Raw genomic sequence first — 25,846 nt, forward strand, 5'->3', positions numbered from 1 at the left:
GATTCAGGCTAGCTCGGGAACAGTATTATTGAGCTTTGAGGTTCGTACCAAGTTAAAAAGAACAGTTCCGATCTACTAATTGTAGAAGATTCTGAGAAAGTGTGAATTCGCCTGGAATTTCTGTTGTGAAACTGACACAAATTATGTCGTGTACCAACTGCTGAGCTGCTGATACCAGAGTTTGGAGCTGATTGGACCTAGTCAATAGTCAAATTAATTACGTCCCTGATGCTGAAATTGTTATCATAGGAAATAAAAATGAAAAAAAAAAATTGTTGCATCCTAAAATTGCCCATTTCGGCTGGTATATTACGGTTGGGTTTCCCTCCAGTAATATAGATTTCATTAGTCCTCTTTAATTATATTTTGAATCGGAGGGTGTCCATGTAAAGTTGGTGTTTGACATAGGTATGTCTAAGAAGTTTATTAGTAATCATTCTATTGGACTTCTGCACTATTAATAATCATTCTATCGGCTGGAAGTTTGATCTCAATCATCCAGTTTGAAATAGACGGTTAAGATATGTCTAAGAAGTTTCAATGATATTAGTACCATTGGAGAGACCAAGAACCATTAAGAGTCTGATTTCAGTCCCTTATCATGGGAAATATAGTATTAATAATCATTCTATTGGACTTCTGCACTAATATTCATAATCATTCTATCGGACTCTTCTGCACTAACTGTCAGATTTGTCATGTATATGATCTCTCAAACATATATTTATACAATCTACTGATACACTGGTCCTACCGAATTTTATTAGTAACAGTTAGAATCTTCCTTGAAAATTTGGTGGGCACCATTTGTTAATTGACATGACAGATTTTCGCACAAAATCTGTGACATATCAGGATTTGGATTGGAACCCTGGAAATGGGTATGATCCTAACTAAAGCACATAGTCAAGTCCTCCTACCTCTATTATAAAAGCACATTATATCTTCAATTATTACACATATATATTCATCTCTCTCTCTTTCTCTCTCACACACGCGCACATACTTTTTAGCTATCAATGCCAAATTCATTTTTCTTTCTACTACTCATTCAATTCTTTTCTCTCCCACACAACTCCTACGCAAAACCACAATCCAGTCTAAGCAAACATTTTTCTCAGCGAGTAGAACACCATGACCAACCCTTTCTTGTCTCACAGGATCAAAACTTTTCTTGTGGTTTCTACTCTGCCGATACAAATGCCTTCGTCTTCTCCATTTGGTTCACCAATTCAATCAACAAAACCATAGTGTGGACTGCAAACCGAGACTCACCAGTTAATGGGCACGGGTCTGAAATGTCATTTCGACATGGTAATTTGGTTTTAAAGGATATTAACGGATCGACTGTGTGGTCAACCTTGCTGCTCTCTTCGGATGAATATACCATCTCCCTCCTTAACACCGGCAATCTTGTAATAAATAGCTATGGTATAACCATATGGCAAACTTTTGATTCCCCTACAGATACACTCCTACCAAACCAACCTTTGTCAAAAGGTACTAAGCTCATCTCGGCTTTGGAGAGAGGTGGAATCAGTTCAGGTTATTATTGGTTCTTATTTGATAATGATGATGTGCTGAAACTTATATATGATGGGCCAGAGACCTCTAGTATATATTGGCCGAATCCTGACAATAGTTTTTTTTTCAATGGACGTAATTACTATAACATCACAAGATTAGCAGTTCTAAACGAAACAGGTAGCCTAATTTCTAATGATGGCTTATCTGTATTTGCTAGTGATTTCGACCCCGGTATTAGACGGAGATTAACTGTTGATTATGATGGCAACCTAAGAATTTATAGTTTGAACACATCAGACGGAACATGGGAGGTTACTTGGGAGGCTATGCAGCAGCTGTGTAATGTGCACGGGTTATGTGGCCAAAATGCAATATGTGAGTATTCACCGGGCCTGATGTGCTCTTGCCTACCCAGTCACGAGATGAATGACCCAAGCAATTGGAATAGAGGTTGTCGACCTACATATAGCTTTAGTTGCAATCAAACAAAATCTCGGTTTGTAGAGGTCCCAAAAGTTGACTTCTATGGGTTTGATCTAGGGTATACCACTGGCATTTCATTTCATGATTGCAAGCTTCTCTGCTTGCAAAATTGCACTTGCATGGGTTTTAGCTACCGGTTAGATGGTGAGGGAGTTTGCTACCCAAAAGGTGTACTTTTTAATGGAAACAAGGTATCGAGTTTCCCTGGTAATTTTTATCTTAGACTCCCAACTGATTCCAATAACTCAATTCTAGACACTCGTTCTGGTCTAAATTGTACCAGTAGTTCTGAGGTCATAGGGAATTTTTTAGACACTCGAAACGGCCCACAATGGACATATGTATTTGTTTTTGTTGCAGTTTTGGGTGCACTAGAGATAATTTTATTTGTGATCGGATGGTGGTATCTCTTCATGAAGTACACCGATGTACCAAAATCAGTTGAAGAAGGGTATAAGATGATATCAAGCCAATTTAGGCGGTTTACATATAGAGAATTGAAGGAGGTGACAGGAAAATTCAAGGAAGAAATCGGAAGAGGTTTTTCTGGGGTTGTCTATAGGGGGGTTTTGGATGACAAGAGAGTAGTGGCTGTGAAAAAACTAACTGATGTCACACAAGGCGTGGAGGAATTTTGGGCAGAGGTGAGTGTGATTGGTAAAATTAACCACATGAATTTGGTTCGAATGTTTGGCTTTTGCTCTGAAAGCCGACAGTATCTCCTGGTATATGAATACATAAAAAACCAATCGCTTGACAAGCATCTTTTCAAGAGCAACATGACCCTCCAGTGGAGAGAGAGGCTCAAAATTGCATTAGGCACTGCCAAGGGGCTCGCATATCTCCACCACGAGTGCTTAGAATGGATCATACATTGTGATGTGAAGCCCGAGAACATTCTCTTAACAAGCGATTTTGAGCCGAAGATTGCGGATTTCGGGCTAGCTAAGCTGTCGAAGCGAGACGGGCCAGATTTCAACTTCTCTCACATGAGAGGTACAATCGGTTATATGGCCCCTGAATGGGCACTGAGTCTACCGATAACATCGAAAGTTGATGTGTATAGTTATGGGGTTATGCTATTGGAAATAGTAACCGGTAGTCGAGTATCAAGTGGGATTTTAAATGATGGACAAGAGATGGGTTTAAGGAATTTTGCTGATGCTGTGAAACAAGTTTTGACATGTGGGGATGAATCAGCGATAACAGGTCTAGTAGATGTCAGATTGCTGGGACAGTTCGACCTCGAACAAGCGGCTACAATGCTACGTGTTGCCATGACTTGTCTCGAGGAAGAAGGAAATCAGAGACCAACTATGGATGAAGTAGTCAAGCATCTCTCTGTTTTGGCGGAGTGCGATGAACTTTCACTTGGCTCATGGTAAAAATTTGCAGAGTTTGTGAAGGTGTCAACTTTTGTGTTTACAACTTGGTTGTTATTATGATTAAATTCTCATGTAAAATTTTAAGGAGTTGGATAATAGAAAAGATGTACTTTGTTATGCTCTATTATGGTTTTGCTTTTTGTCATATATGATTAATGTTTTTTCTTAAGAAGTTTTGAACTACTTCTTTATCTTCTTATTTCAAATATCTTCCGGTACCTTAAAAAAAAAAACTTCTTCAAAATATCTTCCGGCACCACTGCACCAGTGCAGTTCCTCTGCATGTTAATTAAGAAAATTCAGAGCGACTAAGAACCACAATAAATTATATTTTATAGAAGGCAATTAATCGGAGACCACAATAATTTATATATGGAATTAATAGGAATCCAAAACAAATGATTTGAAGAAACTAATAAGAAGAACCACACTTTGGTTCGTCACGGTCTCACGGCATGATTTTCTAGATAGGTAGAAAATCACTTGATCTAAATGGAACAAAATTTTCAGATTAAGTGATTTTCTACTTATCTAAAGAAAATAGTAAAAAAATTTTTTTTTAAATTATAAAATTTTGTTACTCTATGTTACGAGTTGCACCGTAGCTAACTCATATATATATATATATAGGAATATGCTAGCATGCTATGCATAGCATAGAGTCCCTCCATGCAACGCTTTGGATTTTGACTTTTCAAAATCCTAACGGTCGATCCGAACCCTGGCGGGGATACATAATTTCTAAGTTTTTGAGGGGTATACATGAAATTCCCTCTATATTTTATGTAATGAGATAACCATTGAAATTGCTTTTTCACTTATCATAATTTTTTTATTGTAAAATTTGAAATTTGAAAACAAAATTGAGTCAAAAGGCAAGAAATCGAAGAAGGAAAAAAAAAATATATTAACGATATAAACTTAATGTGTTGAAATAGAAATACACAGTTTAAGACATTGAAATAACAGAATCCAAACCCTGGCTTCACGTTACAAAGTGGACCGGCGGTCAAGATAGTATGCTGATAAAGATTTGGTTGGATAAATCCCACAATCAAATAATAATTAACCTCTCCAGTGCCCAATCAAACATCCAGTCTTTAAAAGATATACTTAGGACTATATTTTGGTGAGGTTAATTCTGATCATTAGAAATAGATTCTCATTTTTACATATCAGAAGTATTTCTCAGTGATGTAATGGTTTTGGTTTTGGCCTACGGATATTGTAACATGAAAAAAAAAAAGACTATATTTTATTTAGCAATTTAATTACCATCTATTCTTTTGTTTTAAAAATTGTAATGTTAATAAAAGATAATTGTGTTAATATCTTACCCCTGCGAGAATGTTATACACTTTCTTCCAAAACCTTAGTATAATTTATTGAGTAGAAGTAGGATCCTTTTAAGCTAACAAAGTCTTTAAATCAAAACCGTTGAAACCTATCTACTTCACTAGCAATGTGAATTACTCAACATGATATCTAAATTAAAATCATTGTTTTGGATGGTCTAAAATCATTTGAAAACAGCGACTTTGTACATATCTAAAATAATAATAAAAAGCTTGTCTTTAAGCACATTTTAATATGGAGACCATGTTGACCGCTTCAGATCGATTGTTGGACTTTGAAATCGCAAAAATTATTTTATAACATTATGACATTAGTTGAACTGTTATTACTTTGAAATCGATAGGTATAGCTTAGATTGAAATTATAACATTATGACATTAGTTGGACTGTTATTACTTTGAAATCGACTGGTATAGCTTAGATTGAAATTATAATATTATGACATTAATTAACTAGTACAAAAAACTCATTCACCGACCCTTAATCACTGACTGTTTTAAGCAAAGCATCAGTGTTGCTCATACTACACTGACTCTTTTATTAAATAACAGTCAGTGTTTGTTATCAACACTGACGGTTTTTCAAAAAACAGTCAGTGTTGGTGTTCAACACTGACTGTTTTTTGAAAAACAGTCACTGTTGATAATTTAGTGTAAGAATTCAGTTTTAAAGTATGAGATTCATCGTTTATCTATCTAAATAGCAATACTGTAAGAATCAAATTTTGAGTTAGTGTAAAATACAGCATCTTTTTGTGTGAAAGGTCATCAATTTAAATATTGGATGTGAAATCTTAATAAATAATGGAGTTTTGAAGACCAGACTCTATTTTTTTTCTAAAAAAAAAATCTAGCTAGCAATTAGATATAACCATTATTTAGCTTGTGATAATTTTGGTGAGTCAATAAAAAAATGTTTGTGGAGAATGAAAATTCATTGGTATCTTAGAAATTATTGCTCCAATTAAAAAGTTCAATTTGTCCATTTTTATTGAATAAATATGACATGTACCAAATTTAGCTCAATTAATAAAAAAAAATTAACTTTTCATCGAATAACATTTTTAAACGATTGACTTGTCATTTTTGTGTGAAATATATTATAACTGTTAGATGTAAGCAAGAACTATCCTTGAGTAAATGTAAACAAATGCAATGGTCATTGCAAAATATCGTTCGTACTTAAAAGTCAAATTATACATATTTTAATAAATAATGACTTTTAATTTTTCTTCTATAGATGATCAATTAAATTCAGAATTCACTGTAAATTTAGGATGCCCTGTCTAAATGATATATAGTATATATTTAAAAATTAAATTTCTTTCAATAAAAAAATATTTTTCAATATATCAAATGAATATAATATTAACTGTCCCTGAATACATGAAAAACAAATTCAAAGCTAATGGCAAAATACTTTTTTAATCATAAACTGGAGGGTTCAATTTTATAACTTAATTTTTAACTAAATTTAATTTATAACTTGTCATATAATAATTTAATTTTTACATTATTAAATTTATAAGTTAGTATAACAAATTACTGGAGGATTACAAACATTGACTGTTTTTATTATAAGTTAGTATAATAACTTGTCATGTCTCACACGTTTTTTATTTTTATAATTGACAAGTCAATTTCTTGATTGTCAAATATCAACAATATACCAAATGTCTGCTTTGAGATGTTGGCTGATATCTTCATATTATATCTAAATTACGATCCTGATTTACACTGAAACTTGTGCTTTAAAGCCTATAAATGTGGATTTTTTACTTTGAAATGTGGTACTGCTATGCTTTGTTTGGTATTTTGCAGGAGAAAGGGCGAAAAACTGGATCTGACTACTTTTCATACGGCCCGTATGACATTCTGTACGGACCGTACAAGATCTGCCCAACCACACAGAAGGTTCCACAACAGAGGCACAAAGTCTCCAAGTCAAAGCACAGGCATACAGTCTGTACCGGATCCCGTACGGACCGTACGACGCTAATTCGGAAAATCCAGCTGGAATCTAAAATGAGCATAATTTAAGGAGGCCGAAAAGGAAGCCTCTGGGGGCGTGATCTGGGGCATTAAAGGAGATATTCCACAGCAGAAAAAGGGGGATTTTTGGGATTGAACCTGGACAACTTTTCTTGGAGCAAAAAGAAGACAAGGAAAAGAGGAAGAGAAGTGAAAAACGCGAGTTTGCAACGGATCTTCGGATTTTCCACTGTTTTGTCATGAACTCTTTCTTTTCTTGTTATTTGTGTTATCTTGTGAACATGAGTAGCTAATTTACTTTGTTTCTAGGGCTAAGATGTAGTTTCTAGTTTGGCTTTGTTTGTATGCTACTTAGGTTTTGTGTTGAATGCTTTGTTTTTACCTTGTTGTGTAGTATTTTGATTGCTTTATTTGTGCTTGCTTGAATTGATTAGTCATCCCGTTAGATGAATGCGCACATCTAAGTGTTAGGAGCCAAGTCTATGACATTTAATCCAACCGAATAAAGTATATGAAGTAGGGTGAAACCAAGGAGTACCCGAAAGGTGAAACTTTCCTTGAGGCGAAAGTCCTTGGATACTTTTAGTAAACCGACAAGTAACTTAGATAAATTAGGCCAAAATGCGAAAGTTGAGGTTTAACGCATCTAAGAGGGAAATATTTGAGTCCGGTAATCGGGTACTGGGCCAAAATGCGAAAGTTGATATTAGGTATCTAGATCTGGTCGATAGAAACCCTAAACATTAGTATCAACGCAGAAAACAGTAGCTGCAACATCAACTCGGGGTCCCATACGGACCGTACGGGAATCTGTACGGACCGTATGCCTTGGGGCTGGACAGAAATGAAATCTGAACCCTGAAAATGCCTTTTTATCAATTGAAAACAACTTTAATTCCCTTTTATTGTCTTTTAAACTTGTCATAAATCAGTAGAATTGTTAGAACTAAACCAAACCAATTTCTCTCACTTCTAGAATCTTAAGTGATTTTAGGATAAGTCCGGTCGTTTTCTTCCGTCCCTGTGGATCAATACCTGAGCATACTCATCGATAGGATAGTACACTTGCTATCTGATTTGACAGAGTATAACAAAGATTTAAAAGGTATAGCTTGCTATACCGAAACTTTGTATCATATATTCTGTGCGAACATTGGCTTAAATTATTTTTATGACTGAAATAGCAATTTACAATTATAGTTGCTGAAATATATACCAACTATTTATATCTTAATTAATAATGTATCACCCAACAAACATGCATCTCAACACAAAGCAACTAAAGTTTAATTAGGATGATAGAATTGATTCATACAAAAAAAATATAGCATGAGACAAGTTTAAAAAAAACAGTCGGTGTTGGCAGCTAACACTGACTGTTTTTAGAAAAACAGTCGGTGTTGGCAACCGAATATTTTTTAATGAAAATTATATTAGTAATATTTATACAATAATTAATGTTATAACATGTTTATTGCTTAATTAAATGATTTTAACACATTATATTATATAGCATTACATGCATATTGCATATATGACTCACATCTTCTATGCATGAACATGAAACATAAACTCTTGTTTCGTGAATTAATGAAGACGCACGGAAATATGTCGTGCGTGGGTCGATTGGAACCGTTTAAATTACAAGTACAATTGTTTAATTGTTTAATTGTTTAAATTGTTTAAATTTCAATTATGTATATTTTTCATATTTTTGTTTGTTTCATTTTTTTCCTTAATTGTTTTTTTTTCAAACGGATATAAATTTACAAATCTAAATTTAGGTAATAAATTAGATTGAAAATAGTATGAAAAGAATTAAAGAACATTGCATTTATTTTCTTGTACCAAAATTTGATGAAATTTTATTTTCATTTACCTATCAATCAAGAGGATGAAATATTGAAACATCGAAGCGCTATAAACACTTCACGTTGGATTGAAGCTTAGACATGATCGAACTTCAAAAAATTTATTTTAGTTATGTTTAATATTTTCCTCTTGATCATTTAAAAACAACTTTGGAATTATTTCATTGAAAGTCGACCGTCCATTGCTCGTGTAAAAATAAACGGTCCACAAATATTTACACATATTGAAAGAGCAGATAATAATTAAATTCTATAAAATCAATAATTATAAGTATGATTTGTCCATGAAAGCTGTAAAAAGTTTGAAAATATTTTATTTTTATTTTTTTCCATATTATTTGTTGTACAAATTAGATTTACATATGTACAAATTCAACATAAATAAGCTAATATTGAATGTCCAAACTAATTTGTCGAAATTTTCTCTTATCCCATGAACTTTTGCAAAAAATATATCTCTTAAATAAAATTCAAAAAATATAATATAATTCTATATATACAAATTATTTTGCAAACTTTTTTATTTCTCTTCCTTGCAAAATTTTTAACCCTCTATCAAAAAAAATCACTGACGGTTTTTGAAAAAACAGTCAGTGTTGATGTTCAATACTGACTGTTTTTTCAAAAACCGTCAGTGTTGATAGCCAACACTGACTGTTTTTGAAAAACAGTCACTGTTAATAACCAACACTGACGGTTTTTGTAAAAACCGTTGGTGATTTTTATTTTTGTATGCCGCTGAAATTTTCGTTCCCGGTTTATATCTTTCGATTTTAGCCGCGAAGAACATTTCCATCTTCTTTGCGATAAACCCCTCCGTCTCTCTCACCTAGAAAAGCACCGATGTTCGATTTCTCCATCTCCTAGGAAAATCCTTAGCCGCATCTACCTTCTCTCGCCGAGACCAGCCTACCCCTTTCTCTCTATCGCTCTTCTTTCTCTCCGTTCCAGCCTACCCCTTTCTCTCTATCGCTCTTCTTTCTCTCCGTTAAATAATTTTTTTTTTTTGGGTCCGATTCCACTTCCTCCTCCCTTCTCCGCTGTCTTCCCTCTCTTTGGCCGGAGATGACGATAGGGGAACCAACACTGATCAATTTTAGTCCGATTCCACTTCCTCCTCCCTTTCTTTTTGCTGTACTTTTCGGCTTCAATTTTTGAGCTAGGGTTTTGACGGGAAGGTTCGGAAGCTAGAAATTATTCATGGCCGGCCTTGGTTCTGCACTGCTGCCTTGCTGTCTCTCGGCCCGCTCAGCCGGATTCAGGGTACTCTCTCTCTGTCCTTTGCCATCTCAGCCTTGGTACCAGCCCCTTCTTGCCCCTCTTTGCGATTTGCTCCTCTCGGGTAATTAAAAAGCACTCACTTTTATTGTTGCTTGTTGTCGATTTTATTTAGTACTATGATGTTTCGCGCGGGTTGTCATTTTTCCCCGCCGGAGTTGTAGAATTGTGGAAGTAATGATTGTAATTATGGTTCATGAGAAATACTTCATCAAGGACTAGATAACATAGTTATGCCTCAGTGAATACTGTTACTTCGATAAAATTGGGATCATATTGTTTTTGCAAGGATGAAATTCTGTTTTATGGTGCTAGGACAGCCCATATGTCCAAATTTATTGTTCTTTATACCAAAATTCTCAGGAGGATGCAACTATACCCTTGATTTATTTCATGTTTTTCTGTATTTTTTAGCCATGGTTTCTAATAACTTTTATAAGAGGAGAGTTTCAGCCCAGTACCAGTTTTTATTTGCTGATGACCTTTTTTGTAAAATTTGTACAGGGCAGACTACAATTCTGATTTGGGTGTTCTCGGTACCAAAAGTTTCAGTAAAGCACAATCTATATCCTCGAAAAGTTTCAAGAAATTAGAAGACCTAAATCTATTTTTAATTTGTAATTTTATAAAGGGCATATTCTGGGACAGCAAGGTTATTTACCAGTATATTCTGGGCTAGCAAGGGAACTTTACTCGGAGCCTCCTTATACTGAATATGTCTCTACGAGATGGTAAGTTCATTATTTTTGTTCACTAAATGCTTTAAAGTTTGACCCTTGAAATTCTACTGGTACCTCAAAAACCCCAAATGACCTTCTGTGACAGATCAGCCAGTGCAGGTTGATCAGGAGTCCAAACCAAAAATCCACATGAACAGTCAGATAGAGGACTCAAAAACACACACTTTAGACCCAAATTTTGCATTCATAGCATTTTTCTATGATTTACTAGCTATTTTTAAAGTTTGCTTTCTAAATCTCCAAAAAAATGTTGTTCTCTGCATCTTTTACCAATCTGCTCCTGCATTCAAGCATCTGTTAAAAATAGTTAGAAAATTACTAAAATCCTGAAACTTGGCAAGCATGTAGTTTAGACTTTCCTTTACATTTCTATAAAAAGAACAAAAAATTTGACTTTGTAGATTGTCTAGAATGAATTTTTAAAGATTGGCTGACAGCAGCTAAACTCAGATCTGGGTTGGTTTTCTTTCCATTGATCTATCTCGATCTTCTCTTCCTACTTTAAATTTGTTTCTTTTCAATTGCTAAAACAACATTGCTTATGTTCTTAATTTTGCTTAATGGGTGAGCTTGCATTAATTTGAGAATAATTTGCAGAGTGAGTTTGCATGGAGTGAATACACTTCTACGGTATATTGTCATACACTTTATCATTGTGATATTAAATTTAATGGCACAAATTCTAATTTTCACTAATTACTATCCATAGGTTGTACTAGGTGAAGTGGCAATGTGAGGTTGCTTACGTTGAATAGGCATCGTCAATTGAATGTCATCTCTTCTCGGGTGGTACTATCCTTTATATTAGTTATAGGTTGCAAGAAAGAGAAGCATTTTTTATTTAAGTCAAGTAAATAGATTTTTGATGGCAATTAACTTGGATAATTTGGTGTCTTTTGTGTGTTTTGTGGATATATGGCATGTAATTTGGATAATTTTTAATGGCAATTAACTTGTTTGGTGTCTTTTGTTTGTGATTGTGGCATATTAATTTTTTAATGTCAATAAATGTTGAATGGTAATTTATGGCTAGCAAAACAGAATCATGCCAACACAGAAAAACAGTCGGTGTTGGTGCTCAACACTGACGCTTTAAAAACAGTCAGTGTTTAACCCAACACTGACTGTTTTTAGAGCGTCAGTAAAAGATAACCTTCACTGGCGCTGGCTTTACTGACGTCGCAATAACAGTCGGTGTAAGAGTATTTGAACAGTCAGTGAAGGAGTTTTTTGTACTAGTGGTTGGACTGTTATTATCCAAGTAATGTACAATGTTGTTATTTTAATTAAAACTTACTTTATGTTTGCAGGCTATCTTATATTTTCTTGCCATACCCACAAATTTGTTTGTTTGGAAAAAAAAAATCAGATTTGATAATTTTCATCTTATGATTTGATCACAGTTGAAATTTTATAACTGCACTATAGCGAATTAGATTGATTATATAGAAAAAATCTATTTTTACCAATAATGTTCAAAAAAACATGCTGAATATTAGTCTATAATTGTTTGTAATAACAAAAAAAAAAACATCAATATATAGCGACTGCTCTTTTCCTAATGCAACTGCTCTTTTCCTAAGAGCTCCATCTAACTACTAAATACTAATGGCTTGTATGTTCTTCTTTGTTATCCTAATGCAACTGCTCTTTTCCTTACACAATACAAAAGCACAAGCACAATCCTATCTAAACAAAGGATCCTCTCTGGAAGTACGTCAAGTGCCATGTAAGATAACATGATGCACAAATTCTAGTTAACCACTTTCACCTCGATATTGACCCGTCTCAATATATAGCGATTGGTCAAACCTCATGTTCCAAAATCCAGACCCTGGCTTCACGTTACAAAGTAGACCGGCGGTCAAGATAGTATGCTGATAAAGATTTGGTTGGATAATTCCCGCAATCAAATAATAATTAAGCCCTCTAGTGCCCAATCAAACATCTAGTCTTTAAAAGATATACTTAATTATTAGGACTATATTTTGGTGAGGTTAATTCTGATCATTAGAAATAGATTCTCATTTTTACATATCAGAAGTGTTTCTCAGTGATGTAATGGTTTTGGTTTTGGCCTACGGATATTGTAACATGCAAATAAAAAAAAAGACTATATTTTATTTAGCAATTTATTTACCATCTATTCTTTTGTTTTTAAAATTGTAATGTTAATAAAAAAAATTGTGTTAATATCTTAGCCCTGCGAGAATGTTATTCACTTTCTTCCAAAATCTTAGTATAATTTATTGAGTATAAGTAGGATCTTTTTAAGCTCACAAAGTGTTTGAATCCAAACCGTTCAAACCTATTTCACTAGCAATGCGAATCGCTCAACATGATATCTAAATTAAAATCATTGTTTTGGATGGTCTAGAATAATTTGAAAACAATGACTTTGTATATATCTAAAATAATAATAAAAACTTTTGGAAAAAAATGTAAAATTTTGATTTTAAGCACATTTTAGTATGAAGATTATGTTGAGCGCTTCAGATCGATTGTTGGACTTTGCAATCGCAAAAATTGTCTTGTTATAGCTTAGATTGAAATTATAACATTATGACATTAGTTGGACTGTTATTATCCAAGTAATGTAAAATGTTGTTATTTTAATTAAAATTTACTTTATGTTTGTAGGCTATCTTATATTTTCTGTTTGTATTTTTTTTAATTATAACACACTGTTACCTTTTTTTTAATGAAGGTTGCTATACCCACAAATTTGTTTGTTTGGAAAAAAATAAATCAGATTTGATAATTTTCATCTTATGATTTGATCACAGTTGAAATTTTATGACTCCACTGTAGCGAATTAGATTGACTATTTAGACAAAATTTATTTTTTCAGATTTGGCAATGTCATGTTATTGTTGTTCAAAAAAACATGCTGAATATTAGTCTATAATTGTTTGTAATAACAAAAAAAAATTAATTTGAACATAAATTTACCTCATTCTAATGTAGACCGAGATGAAATCTCGTTAAATTGGAAATTAGCAAAGACTACAAAAAATCATTGTTAAAGAACCTTTTCCTTGCTATTTCACAAATGTGTGAATTTTACATCTAAATCCAACTCTTACAAGGCAATGACATCACCTTCAATAGTTCATACATTGTCATATTTTGTGGAATTTATTCAAGACAAGACGAACGTATATCACGAGCACAAGTTTATTTCCGCGGCTATTTCCCCATCTATTTTTTTACACATCAAAATCGTCAATCAAATATATTTCTGGGGCCAAGCTGTTAAAATGATGAAATGGTTCCCCAGCCGAGCAAAACAGCTGGCATAATCTCTCTCTCTTTTGTTTCTTTTTTAAAGAAAAAATAGGGGTCTAGAATCTAACCCCAAATTTCTCTTTATTATTATTTATTATTTTATTGAGGATAATCCAATATATGAAGCCCAAATACAATGTCTGGTCCTCTTTCTTTGCAGATCAAGGTCACTGTTGTGTGTCAAGTTGTAATACAATGTCTGGTCCTCTTGCTTTGCAAATTGATGACCATAAAATATGTATACTTTTGTCTAGGGTTTCATATCAATGATTTGATCAATTTTCATACATTTAGGCAAATTTAGTTTAATTTAGTTTAGAATTATATCAAGAATCAAGTTACTGCCGAAATCTATTTAAATTACAGGAAATGAAATTATAGATCTTCTCACAAGCTTTCCGAAAAGTGGTAGAACACTGAAAACGGAAATACGGATAATGAGTTATGCCTATTTGAAGTTTGGCTCACAGCATAAACTGAGGCAGGACGCGGGTCGCGTCAGTTGTGATGCGGGTCGCGCAGAAAGCCGACAGAGCAAATATGGAAATTCCAGCTTTCGACATCTTTTCGTATTTTGACTATATCTTGGACATACGAACTCCGTTTTAGGCAAATAAAAGCTTGCTGGAAAGAGGACAACGAGATCTACAATTCTATGAAGATTATAAATCAGAATTTATAATGTGAAAATCACAGAAATCATTTTAGAGAGGCATCAGCTGAAATTATTGCCATATTTCATGATATCTTGGTTGATTCACCTTCCATCCTTGGTTGCTTGCTCCCCAAGTCACAAAATAGCTATAAATAAGGGGGAGGCAGCAGGAGGAAGGGATATATCTCCTTTTGTGAAGCAATCTTTGGAGAGGAGACATATTCCTAGGGTTTGGACTTGATGGCTAGCTTGGAGACAAAGTCGAGAAGCAAAAAGACAAAAGTTTCTTCACGGATCTTCTTTGTTCTTCGGGTTTTGTCATGAACAATCTTTTCATAACTTGTTTTGCTTTATTTTTTATCATGTCTGAGTAGATTTCTTAGTTTCTAGGGTCATGATGTAGTCCGAAACTCTGTTTTTATATGCATGTTATTTGGATCTGAGTTGATATTTGTGTTTATTTGCTTGAGTATTATTTTTATTGCTTGGTTGAAATTGATTGAATGATTCTTGATTGTCTACTATTAGATGCTGTACACATCTTTCTAGTAATTTGACCTAGATGTTTCTCTCAACCAGACTAAGTATTTGAGGTAGGTCTTTAAAAGCCAAAGAGTAATCGAGAGGTGAAACTTTCCAATTATCGAAAGATAATGGATGCCTTTAGTAAACCTGACAAATAACTTAGGTTGAATACCTATAAACGAAAGTTTAGAGTTTGAAACTTAAGAATGTGAAATTGCATTTCCGTTACCAAGTTTATTAAGCCAACATACGAGAGTTGAGGTTTGGGAACATTAGGTATGGTCAGTAGAACCTCACACAAAGAAACAACAAAGAAACAGAGAGTATGTTGTATTATCCTTGAAGCCCACGCGAGCCGCATCATACCTGACGCGGGTCGCGTCACAAGGGTCGCTTCTGAAAGGAAGCGGGTCGCGTGGCTGGTGCTGAGAGGCAGAGTGGAAGATGAAATCAGAAACCCTGGAAACGCCTTTTACAATTGATAAAACCAAATTTTATTTTCTGTCATTTATTTCTCTCAATTGAACTTAGGAAATTAAACAAACCATATCAACATTTTTAAACTTCTAGTACCTAATTAATTTAAGTAGAGTCCAGTTTATATTTGAACCGTCCTGTGGATCGATACCTGATTTTACTATACGATAGGATTGTGTACTTGCAATCTTCATCGAAAGTATATTCAAGGTTTAAAAAGTACAGCTTGCTGTACTGAAACTTTGTAATACACTTTCGTGCGAACAAGTTTTTGGCACCGTTGCCGGGGACGGCATCATTTATTTTCTGGATTTTTGCTTAATTTATTTAATCTAGATTTTATCTTGTATCTTTTCTTTTTCATTTTCTTTTTTCTCAGGAAGCTATGAATCTGATTGACAGCATGGCCCAGAGCCAACAGTGGTCCGGCCGTGACAACACCCGAGCTGGAGGTGGCTGCCGATTTGAAGTTGATCAGATCACTGCTCTAACCGCCAAGCTGGATGCTATGCAGAAGAAAATCAAAAAGTTGAGTGTGAAGGCAGTTGTCAACCATCAACTACAGCTATGTGTCATGTGTGGAGACAGAGGGCACTCCTATGAGCATTGCCCACTGGAACAAAGGGAGAAGGAACCCGAGCATATCAGCTCTCTCAACCGAAACTTTTACCATGATGCTTCATTTGACAACTACCACCCATTCCAATACGATCCACCCGAGCCGTACATCGCTCCCGCTGTGAGCGACTTCATGCACGAGCAGGCGAAGATGAATCAGATGATGTTCGAGCAGATGCAAATAATCAGTGCCCAATTAGATGCTCGAAGCAAGATGATAAATATGCTAATGGCTCGCCAAGCTGCCTTTGCACAATCACTTTCTAGAAGACTTCCCAGTCAACCAGTACCCAACCCCAGAGGAGAGGTAGAAACGATCGAGTTGGAATCAGTCTATGCAGCAGATTTGAAAACAAATGATCTGGAGGAACTGGGACGCGGGCAGGATGAAGCAAACGCGGGCCGCGTGCCACAGTCTGAAGACCCAGAGGAACCGGGACGCGAGCCGGATGAACTTGACGCGGGTCGCGTTACACAGTCAGAAGGTTTGAAGAGTAAGCAAAGCGAGTCGGATGAAGCTGCTACGAGGTCTTCACGCGACCCGAGTGTACCTGACGCGGACCGCGTCAAAATCCAAATAGAGAGTCCGACCCCTGAACTCAAGCCTCTTCCAGTAAACTTCAGGTATGAGTTCCTAGATCCAGATAAAACTTGTCCTGTGATCTTAAATATGCAGATACAATTTTCTTATATTCACAAATACCATATGACCTTTGATCACTTCTCTAAGTTGTGATCAACGGTCCTTTTCGGATATCCTAAAATAAAGAAGCACCTTTTTGAGGCACTATTATTATTTTTTTATTAATTTCTCTTTTTTTCAAGGACAATGTGGGGAACCAACTAATTCAATTTGAGCTCCTTCAAACTACTGCAACTTTTATAGTTGTGATAGCCAGCATATTTGCTGTTACAACATTCTTTTCTTTAAGCATATAGTGTCTCAGTCAAATAATTAAGTCCAAATTTTATTAAGCACCAGAATACATTCGGTACTAACATAATGTGACTAAACAAAGTTGTAAAAAGACTGACTTATTATTCTTTTATTATAATGTTTGAAGAACAATTGCGATCCTAAGCTATTATACAGTGGAAACATGAATGTGTGTATTTACTTGTCTTAATATTAAATTTAATGCTTCAAGGTAAAGAAAAAAACTTTACAAACTTAAAACTTATTGTTAAACGGTTGTCCTGCCGATCCATTTATGATTATGTTTCTTGGATTTTGTATGAGAATGGTTAAACTGTTATACATTAAAAATGCGTCACCTTATAAAAGAATTGTTTTTTATTCTCTTATAATATGTTTCCGTTGCAACGCACGGGCACGATACTAGTATATGTTTGCTTACTATAAAGACCTAATTAACATTTATGTTTTCAATCAAATGTTTCCTTTTATATAACTCAATTAAATATTGCTTGTTGTTGTAATTTAATTTTGTTAAATATTCAAAGGGGCATCTCAAATAAATAGAAATGTGTAACATCCCGAAAATTTGAGTTATTATTATTATTGCTAAGAAGATATTTTTTTTATAATAAAATAAAGTTCTATGGCGTAATTAATAAAACATAAAATTTGAATATATATATAATTTCATTTTACCCATCTGATTATTTTGTTTAAAAATTTGTTTGGCTTCTTAAAATATTGTTTAGTTATTTATTATTATTTTTTTTTAATCTTATTACGGTTTGAGAAATACATTAACTGTTTATTCTTATATATATATTAATATTAATTTACACCCTTTCGCTGATGACACTTATATACTCTTTCTTTGACCACCTTTCGATCATTAAGTAATATTTACAAAGTTAAAATTATAATTTACAATTAGATATACATTAACTGACATCCTTTCGTTGTAATTAGATGTGCATTAACCGATCATAACCGCCCCTTTTAATAAATTCCTTGCCGTAAACCCTGTTTTGCCCCAAACCAAATATCCCTTTAAATTTTCTCCATTCATTGCCATGCCTCTCTCTCTCGCACCCCAAAAGAAAAAGGAAAAGAAAACCGAAAATAAAAGAAAGAAAGAAATAAACAGAACTTATCATCACAATTATTTTGATATTCGATTTCAATATCCGATTCGAATTCTGACTACGCCGCCGTGATTCTAATATGTCGTTGCGATTCGATTTGGAATTCTGAGTATCTCGTTATCAAGTAACCGGACTTCTCTATAACTGTGTTTTCGTTTTGTATGGTTGATTTGAATATTGGTATTGCATATTGAATTATGATGACATATTTAACGGGATAGCGGGTCTGAGGTTGGAATTTGAAATGTGATTGTAGCCTCTCATTGTTGGATGGATTTCCCAGTGGGTTGGCGGTCTTCCAATGTTGGATGGATTTCCCATTGGATTGGCGAATTAAAGGAATTGTGTTATGAGAATGTGGGAATCGCCTGTGACAGGGATTACACGTGTGTGAATATGATGTGACTTGTTTTATGGATAACCTAGACCGACGTGCTATTGCTGGTTAAATATGCGTGCATAATTTGATGTGTATTTGTGTGGATTAATCCGGTCTAATTGAATAGTTGTTAAATTAAGCCAATTGTAGAGAAGCGCGTCGTTAAATAACCGGTTACTGAGCTTTCTAGCTGACTCCGTTTTGTTATTTTTGTTTTCATTTCTGTTGGCGACGTAGGTTGACGGGCCAATGAAAAATGTGAAGATGCTTATATAATCACGCTCCGGATGGTAAAAATCTGGGGTGTGACAAAATGTTTATGTCTCTACGAACTAAACTTTTCCAACGGTGATCTCATAGAAATAATATGTCTAACAATAAAATAATATAAACTGAATCAACAAAATATTTTCAAGGACATTGTGCTCCAGCATTTCCATGAGTCTCACTATAAAATAATATGAACTGAATCAACAAAATATTTCCAAAGGCATTGTGCTCCAGCATTTCCATGAGCCTCATTATAAAATAATATAAACAGACTTACCAAAATATTTCCAAGAATAGTATCATGGAAATAATGTCTCACTGCTTCCATTTTATTTCCATGCGCTGGGGGTGAGGTATTTCCATGGGCTCTCAATAAAATATAGTATTTGGTCTGTTTAGCAAGTCATGAATTTTTTCGACTAATCAACCGAGTATTCCCAATTATGGCCAGTTATTTCCTATTATTCCCGATTAATTGTTTGGCGGTACCTTGTCCGTCCGACAACTGCATACTATTATTTACAACAATGGTGTACACTACAGTGAGCCTACGGCCATTATACCAAAAAAAAAAAAAAAATTCTCTTTTTAGACGGATATGGCTAAGTTTATTTCGGTGTTTAGTCTTGACTAAAATATCAGACTATATCGTATTGAAATTAATTTTGATAGTCAAAGAACCCTTCCAGAAATCAGACGGTAAAAAGTTCAAAGTAATTACAGTGCTACCACTCCTTACATATACCATCTGTGCGGAAGCACGTCCGATGGTAGAGGGGCGATAGTAAATGTGTTTTTTCTGTAGTAGTGTTTATAATTAATTATTCACAGTATTATTGTTAGCGAAACTACGTGCATACATATAGATGTACAGCTGTAGAAGATTGCGGAACCGCCAGTAAAATTCGCTATTTCTTCGTTTGATAAAATGTTGACAAGCAAATTCAGAGGAGGGGATGAAGAGATTTACATATTGAAAATGGGTGGCTTGAGTTTGCTAAATTGTTAGGATCATGCAGACTAGGTAACTAGCTATAGAGATGAAGACCGACAAGTTATTTTCAACATGGTAAGTTCTAAATTATTATTTTTTTCCTTCTTTTAGATAAATGATTGATCTGTGGAATAGACCTCTAATGTGGTCTTTCTTGATGTCGTTGTCTTTTCTTGTAAGCTTGCTAGTAGTAAATACTTTTTCCTTGTTACGTAAACATGACATTAGCTCTCTTCTATAAATCAGACACCAATTATTTATTTATTTATTTATTTTATGAATTTGACAATACTATGATCCAATCTCATCTTTCTTGATCCTTTATGCGCCTTCTCTAAATGAGATTTTCTTTTTCTCGGGCTTCATACATTTCTTTGCTTAAACTTTTTGCCAAGGCTATATATCTTGATCAACTTTTACGTTCATAAATTAATTGTATAATTTTTAAGGAGGGAGGAGAATGGTTTCGCCCATAAAAAATGTTAGTTTAGGCCGATTAGTCGTTGGCGATGATCAAACCGTTATGAATTTTTCCGACCAATCGACCGAGTATTTCTGATTAAGACCGATTATTTTTTATTATTCTCGATTAATCGCTTGGTGGTACCTTGCGTCTATCCGACAACCGCATATTGTTATTTACAACATTGATATACACTACAGCGAGCCTACGACCATTATACCAAAAAAACAAAATCTTTGTTTAGACAGATATGGCTAAGTTTATTTCGGTGCTTACTCTTGACTAAAATATTAGACTATATCATATTGAGATTAATTTTGATAGTCAAAGAACTCTTTCAGAAATTAGCAGGCCAGTGGGGGTAAAGAGAAGAATATTTTAAAAAAATAAAATAAAACTTAATGTATTTCCCATTAATTTCCCTTTCTTCCTGTCATATTGTTATGAATTCACATCCTCTCCAATACCTGATAAGGGTATCTTTTACAATTACTAGATCCGGACCGTTCTTTTTAATTTGGCACAAATCTTAAAGCCTAGTAATACTGGCTCTTATGGTGATCTGAATCCCAAACCGATTGAAATTTAATCTCAAACTGTAAAATGAAGATAATCCTCTGCAATACCTGAGAAGATACGAACTCATATTGTTACCTTCTGAAAATCTCCTGGCCACGCCTTTAAGAGAAGATTACCGTACCAAGAACCTGCAATGTCTAAATTTCTTAAAAATCAGTGCAAGCCTTGAGAAAGTGAAGAGTTCTCTAAATTTTTATCTATAAGATTTCGCCCATTTTTGTAAGATCTTTCAAGTTCTCTTCTATTTAGTATGAAATTAGTTTTGAAATATAGCCGACATTTTGGATCGAGTGACTGTAATTTTGCAAATAGTACTACCGTTTTGTACTAAATTAATTTTTTTTATTCCAGTTAATTAAGAATAAATGTTAATTAAGTTCCCACAGTAACAGAAGCTTTAAATTAGTTTATGAAGATAATGCATGATACTGATACACTTTGGTTCTTGAGAATTAGTCATTTGTCTTTAACTTTATCTTATAAAAAATTACATGTCGACTATGCATAAATCTTTATCTAAAAAAATGACTTCACCCCAATTTCTCCTTAAAAATATATATATATATATGGTTCTTACTTTACTATACTATGCTTATTGCTTATAACTGTACTCAACTGTACCACTTACCAACATCTTTAATTTCAGATTGTACAATTAGCTGAAGTTACAGAAAATTAGTAATTACTACTTCAACAAATAATTAAGTTACAAGTTATATTTTTATAAGGAGGGTTCAAATGCCTCCATTTTTTGTGCCTCCATCATGCCTTCATTTTTAAAAACTTTAATAACTCAAAATTTAAATCTTAAAATTCAAAATAAAACCGTTGGATATGAACTACATCATTTTATCTATGCACGTGTAAAAAATTATGACATTTCAACTTTGTTTTGGTTGTCATATTGAGCTTGTAAAAATGTATACTAATTAATGTAGATACTTTCTAGACGTAACTTTTTCAACTTATTGATTCATATAAAAGCAAAATCAAAATGTGATAATTTTTTATGGACACATAAAGAAAATAACATAAATCACATCTAATAGTTTTATTTTGACGTTTAACTTTTAAACTTTGAGTTATTTAAGTTTTTAAAAATGGAGGCATGATGGAGGCACAAAAAATGGAGGCATTTGAACCCTCCTCTATTTTTATAGAGAGCAAATGTTTCTATATTTTTGTGCCTTTATCGTGCCTTCACTTTTTAATTTTCTAATAACAAAAAATGAAAAAATTATATGTTAAAATAGAATTGTTAGATGTGATCGATATTATTTTCTCTATCGTATAAATCTTTATCTGAAAAAATGACTTCACCCCAATTTCTCCTCAAAAAAAAAATTTGGTTCTTACTTTACTATTCTATGCTTATTGCTTATAATACTGAACTGTACCACTTACCAACATCTTTAATTTCAGATTGTACAATTTACTGAAGTTACAGAAAATTAGTAATTACTACTTCAACAAATAATTAAGTTACAAGTTATATCTTTATAGGGAGCAAATGTTTCTATATTTTTGTGTCTTTATTGTGCCTTCACTGTTTAATTTTCTAATAACAAAAAATAAAAAAATTATATGTTAAAATGAAATTGTTAGATGTGATTGATATTATTTTCTCTACATGTACAAAAAAAATTATCACTTTTTGGTTTTATTTTTATATGAATCAACAAGTTGAAAAATCAACGTCAAGAAATTATCCACATCATTGTATTTTGCAAGCTCTCGATAACAATAAAAATTAAATTGAAATGTCATAATCTGTTCCATGTGTATAGAGATATCTATATCTAAAAGTTTTATTTTGACATTTAAATTTAAAATTTTTAAGCTATCAAAATTATATAAATAGAGATATAATAGAGACATTGGAACTATATACATTTTTATATTGAAAATGCTGTTTATTATTAGTTTTGTAGTTATATTTTTTTTATTTATTGATTCTGTCCAGGCGTTTCTTCTTCTTTTTTCTTCTAGCACTTCCAGTATACTCTTCTCATTAGATTAAAAAAAAAAAAAAAAAAAAAAGATAATAAGAACTCTTGAGACGAAAAGATGGAAAAAAAAGAAGCTATGACCCCTTTAAAGATGATAAATCAAAGCTCTAATGAAAGGGTGGTGGCGGATATTACGATAATTTACTTGAATTGATATGGAAATTGAAGTTGGGGGCATAACATACGATGATATGAAAAGTACCGGTGTGGGGCGGAGCAATTTCCTTTGAAATAAATGTAATAAATAGTCATGGTGACATAAAGTAAAAATATTACTGATAGAACAAATTTTGATCTAATTAGAATCCGGCTACTGTAATATCAGTAGTATTTCAATTTAAATACTATTACCTTTAAATCTATCGAATTGGTTTTAAATGATTAATTCATGAAATCAATCTTTTTCGTGAGTGGTGTGTTTACATATGATAAAAATGATAAGAAAATAAATGCATTAAAATTAACTTAGAAAACTTTCATATTTGACCGCTTGACTTGATACTAAAATAATTCAAAAAATTATTAATTTTGCGTATAAATAAATCACTCATAAAGTAAATTGGTTTGGACGGTTTGGATCTATTATTTGAAGCATATACGATAAGTTTAAGAGTTGGTGACAAACACCATTGATGTCACGGTAGCCGTATTTTAGTTGAGTACAATGGAGATGATTAAGTGTATGAAAAAATATGAGAATCAATATTTAGTTTAGTGACAAAACACGATAACTTCTGAGTAAATGGTCATGAGTTCGAAATTCAGCCGAAGAAAATCCTATATTATAATAACAGTGGTATGGAATTTGAAAATTTAACCTCCATCTTTCTTTCAAAAAGAATATATGTTATATTCCTTTTTCCTTTCCTGTAGCACAATTTGTAGACGGATATTATTAAATTATAAGTTGATAGTAACATTAAGAGATTTTTAGTGATTATTTTTTTGGATCATTATATATATATATATATATATATATATATAGAGGGTCCGGCTAAGTTGCTGCTGGCAGCATTTTAGCCAAGGTGCTGCCGGGCCTATATATTATTTTGTGATGTTCAAACAACAAATTCAAACCGTTAGATGTTTAATCTATATTAAAATCTACTTGCAGACCAAATTTTATATTTTTTTGGAATTTTTTTACTATTTATTAAGCTGATTTGAAAACCGTTGTTTTCAATGCTACAAAAATTTACTGAAAACAGCGGTTTTCAAACCAGCTTAATAAATAGTAAAAAAATTCCAAAAAATGTAAAATTTGATCTGCAAGTAGATTTTAATATAGATTAAACATCTAACGTTTGGATTTGTTGTTTGAACATCACAAAATAATATATAGGCCCGGCAGCACCTTGGCTGAAATGCTGCCAGCAGCAACTTAGCCGGACCTGATATATATATATATATATATATATATAGAGAGAGAGAGAGAGAGATGGGCTACGGTGAGTTGCGAACTAAAGCGACTATTTTACTTCACACTCATATTTTGCGATTTAAAAATCCAAACGACCGATACGAACCGCTCAACATGATCTCCATATTGAAATGTGCTTGGACACCAAATTTTACATTTTTTGGAAATTTTTTACTATTTATTAAGTAATTTTGAAAATCGCTGATCCGATGGTCCAGAAATTTTTACTGTTCACAGCAAAATAGCAGTTTTCAAAATTGCTTAATAAATAATAAAAAAATTCCAAATATATATATATATATAGTAAGGCTACGCTACTTCGTGAATTAAACGGATTATTTTAATTTGCGCTCATATCTCTAGTTTCGAAGTCCAAATAGCCGATCTAAACCGTTAGATGTTTAATCTATATTAAAATGTGCTTGCAGACCAAATTTTATATTTTTTTTGAATTTGTTTACTATTTATTAAGATGGTTTGAAAATCATTGTTTTTATTAAAATTTTGCACCATTAAAAAACAGTGATTTTCAAACCATCTTAATAAATAGTAAAAAAATTCCAAAAAATGTAAAATTTGGTCTCCAAGCACATTTTAATATAGATTAAAAATAGTCCGTTTAATTCGCAAAGTAGCATAGCCTTACTCTCTCTATATATATATATATATACATATATATATATATAGGAATATATATTTATATATATATATATATATATATATATAGCAAATATTTAAATATTGTGAATCGTTCAACTTCAGAAATCTATAATGATGTAGAATCAGTAAAGGCTAGCTCAATGGTCATGTCAATTAAAATGGGACAAATTTAAATATGACCGAGAATTAAAGATGGATACATCACGGGTAGGGCTGCAAACAAAAATTGAACTTATCTCAGTTTAAGTTTGATTTGAATTAATTTCGAACTAAGTTTGGTTTGAATAAATTTTGAATTGAATTTTTTACGAACTCAATTTCGAATTTTTTATGAACTTTTTTACGATAAGAAAGAGTGATCATAGTCGCCAAAATCTTGGTGGGCAACATACAAGGTAGTAGAATTGGCTAATAAAAATCAATTTGCCACTCAAGGCCCTGCAAATGCGAACGGAGACTGGAAGGGACTAATATTTTCTGACAAAAAAGCTTTATCGAGGGCACTTGAAGAATGGCACATCACCCACTTTGTTCAAATGAAAGTGAAGAAATCTGAGGCTTGTCGCTATACTTGTGTTTGTGTTGAAAGTGACTGTCGTTGGAGGTTGCACGCACACAGACCGAAATGAGTTACATATTTTTTGGTCAATCAATACAATGGGTCTCATAATTGTGTTATTCCAATTGGTAACAACATGCACCGAAATTGCACCTCTGCTTTAATTTGTGAGAAGATTCTTCTATTAATGAGAGTGATGAGTGTAAATTAGGTATACTTTACCTAGTGTTTTGTATCAATAACTTGACCAATTTCCAT

General features: G+C 33.1%; 1 protein-coding gene and 1 long non-coding RNA gene across 6 annotated transcripts; both read left to right on the forward strand.

The window, feature by feature from the left end:
- The first annotated feature begins 980 nt into the window (after window positions 1-980).
- LOC144558921 (putative receptor protein kinase ZmPK1) lies at window positions 981-3,542 on the forward strand. The gene has a single exon (XM_078307791.1). It carries the CDS (start codon window positions 1,020-1,022, stop codon window positions 3,393-3,395), a length of 2,376 nt encoding a protein of 791 aa, XP_078163917.1. The 5' UTR covers window positions 981-1,019; the 3' UTR covers window positions 3,396-3,542.
- A 5,862-nt stretch (window positions 3,543-9,404) lies between these two features.
- LOC144559553 (uncharacterized) lies at window positions 9,405-11,596 on the forward strand. Of its 5 annotated transcripts, none has more exons than XR_013513167.1 (4): window positions 9,405-9,955; window positions 10,396-10,622; window positions 11,229-11,261; window positions 11,341-11,596. It is a non-coding gene; the product is annotated as an uncharacterized LOC144559553 (long non-coding RNA). The 5 variants fall into 5 exon arrangements; XR_013513168.1 differs by lacking the exon at window positions 11,229-11,261 and having other exon boundaries at window positions 10,396-10,427; window positions 10,523-10,622; XR_013513165.1 differs by lacking the exon at window positions 11,229-11,261 and having other exon boundaries at window positions 10,401-10,427; window positions 10,523-10,622.
- The last annotated feature ends 14,250 nt before the right edge of the window (window positions 11,597-25,846 follow it).

Source organism: Carex rostrata, chromosome 9 (assembly GCF_964058835.1).
Source record: "Carex rostrata chromosome 9, lpCarRost1.2, whole genome shotgun sequence".
In the NCBI taxonomy this organism is placed as follows: domain Eukaryota; kingdom Viridiplantae; phylum Streptophyta; class Magnoliopsida; order Poales; family Cyperaceae; genus Carex; species Carex rostrata.

What these genes read in the sequence shown, in the direction of transcription:
- LOC144558921 (XM_078307791.1), top strand. Translation starts at nt 1,020, where the DNA reads ATGCCAAATTCATTTTTCTTTCTACTACTCATTCAATTCTTTTCTCTC.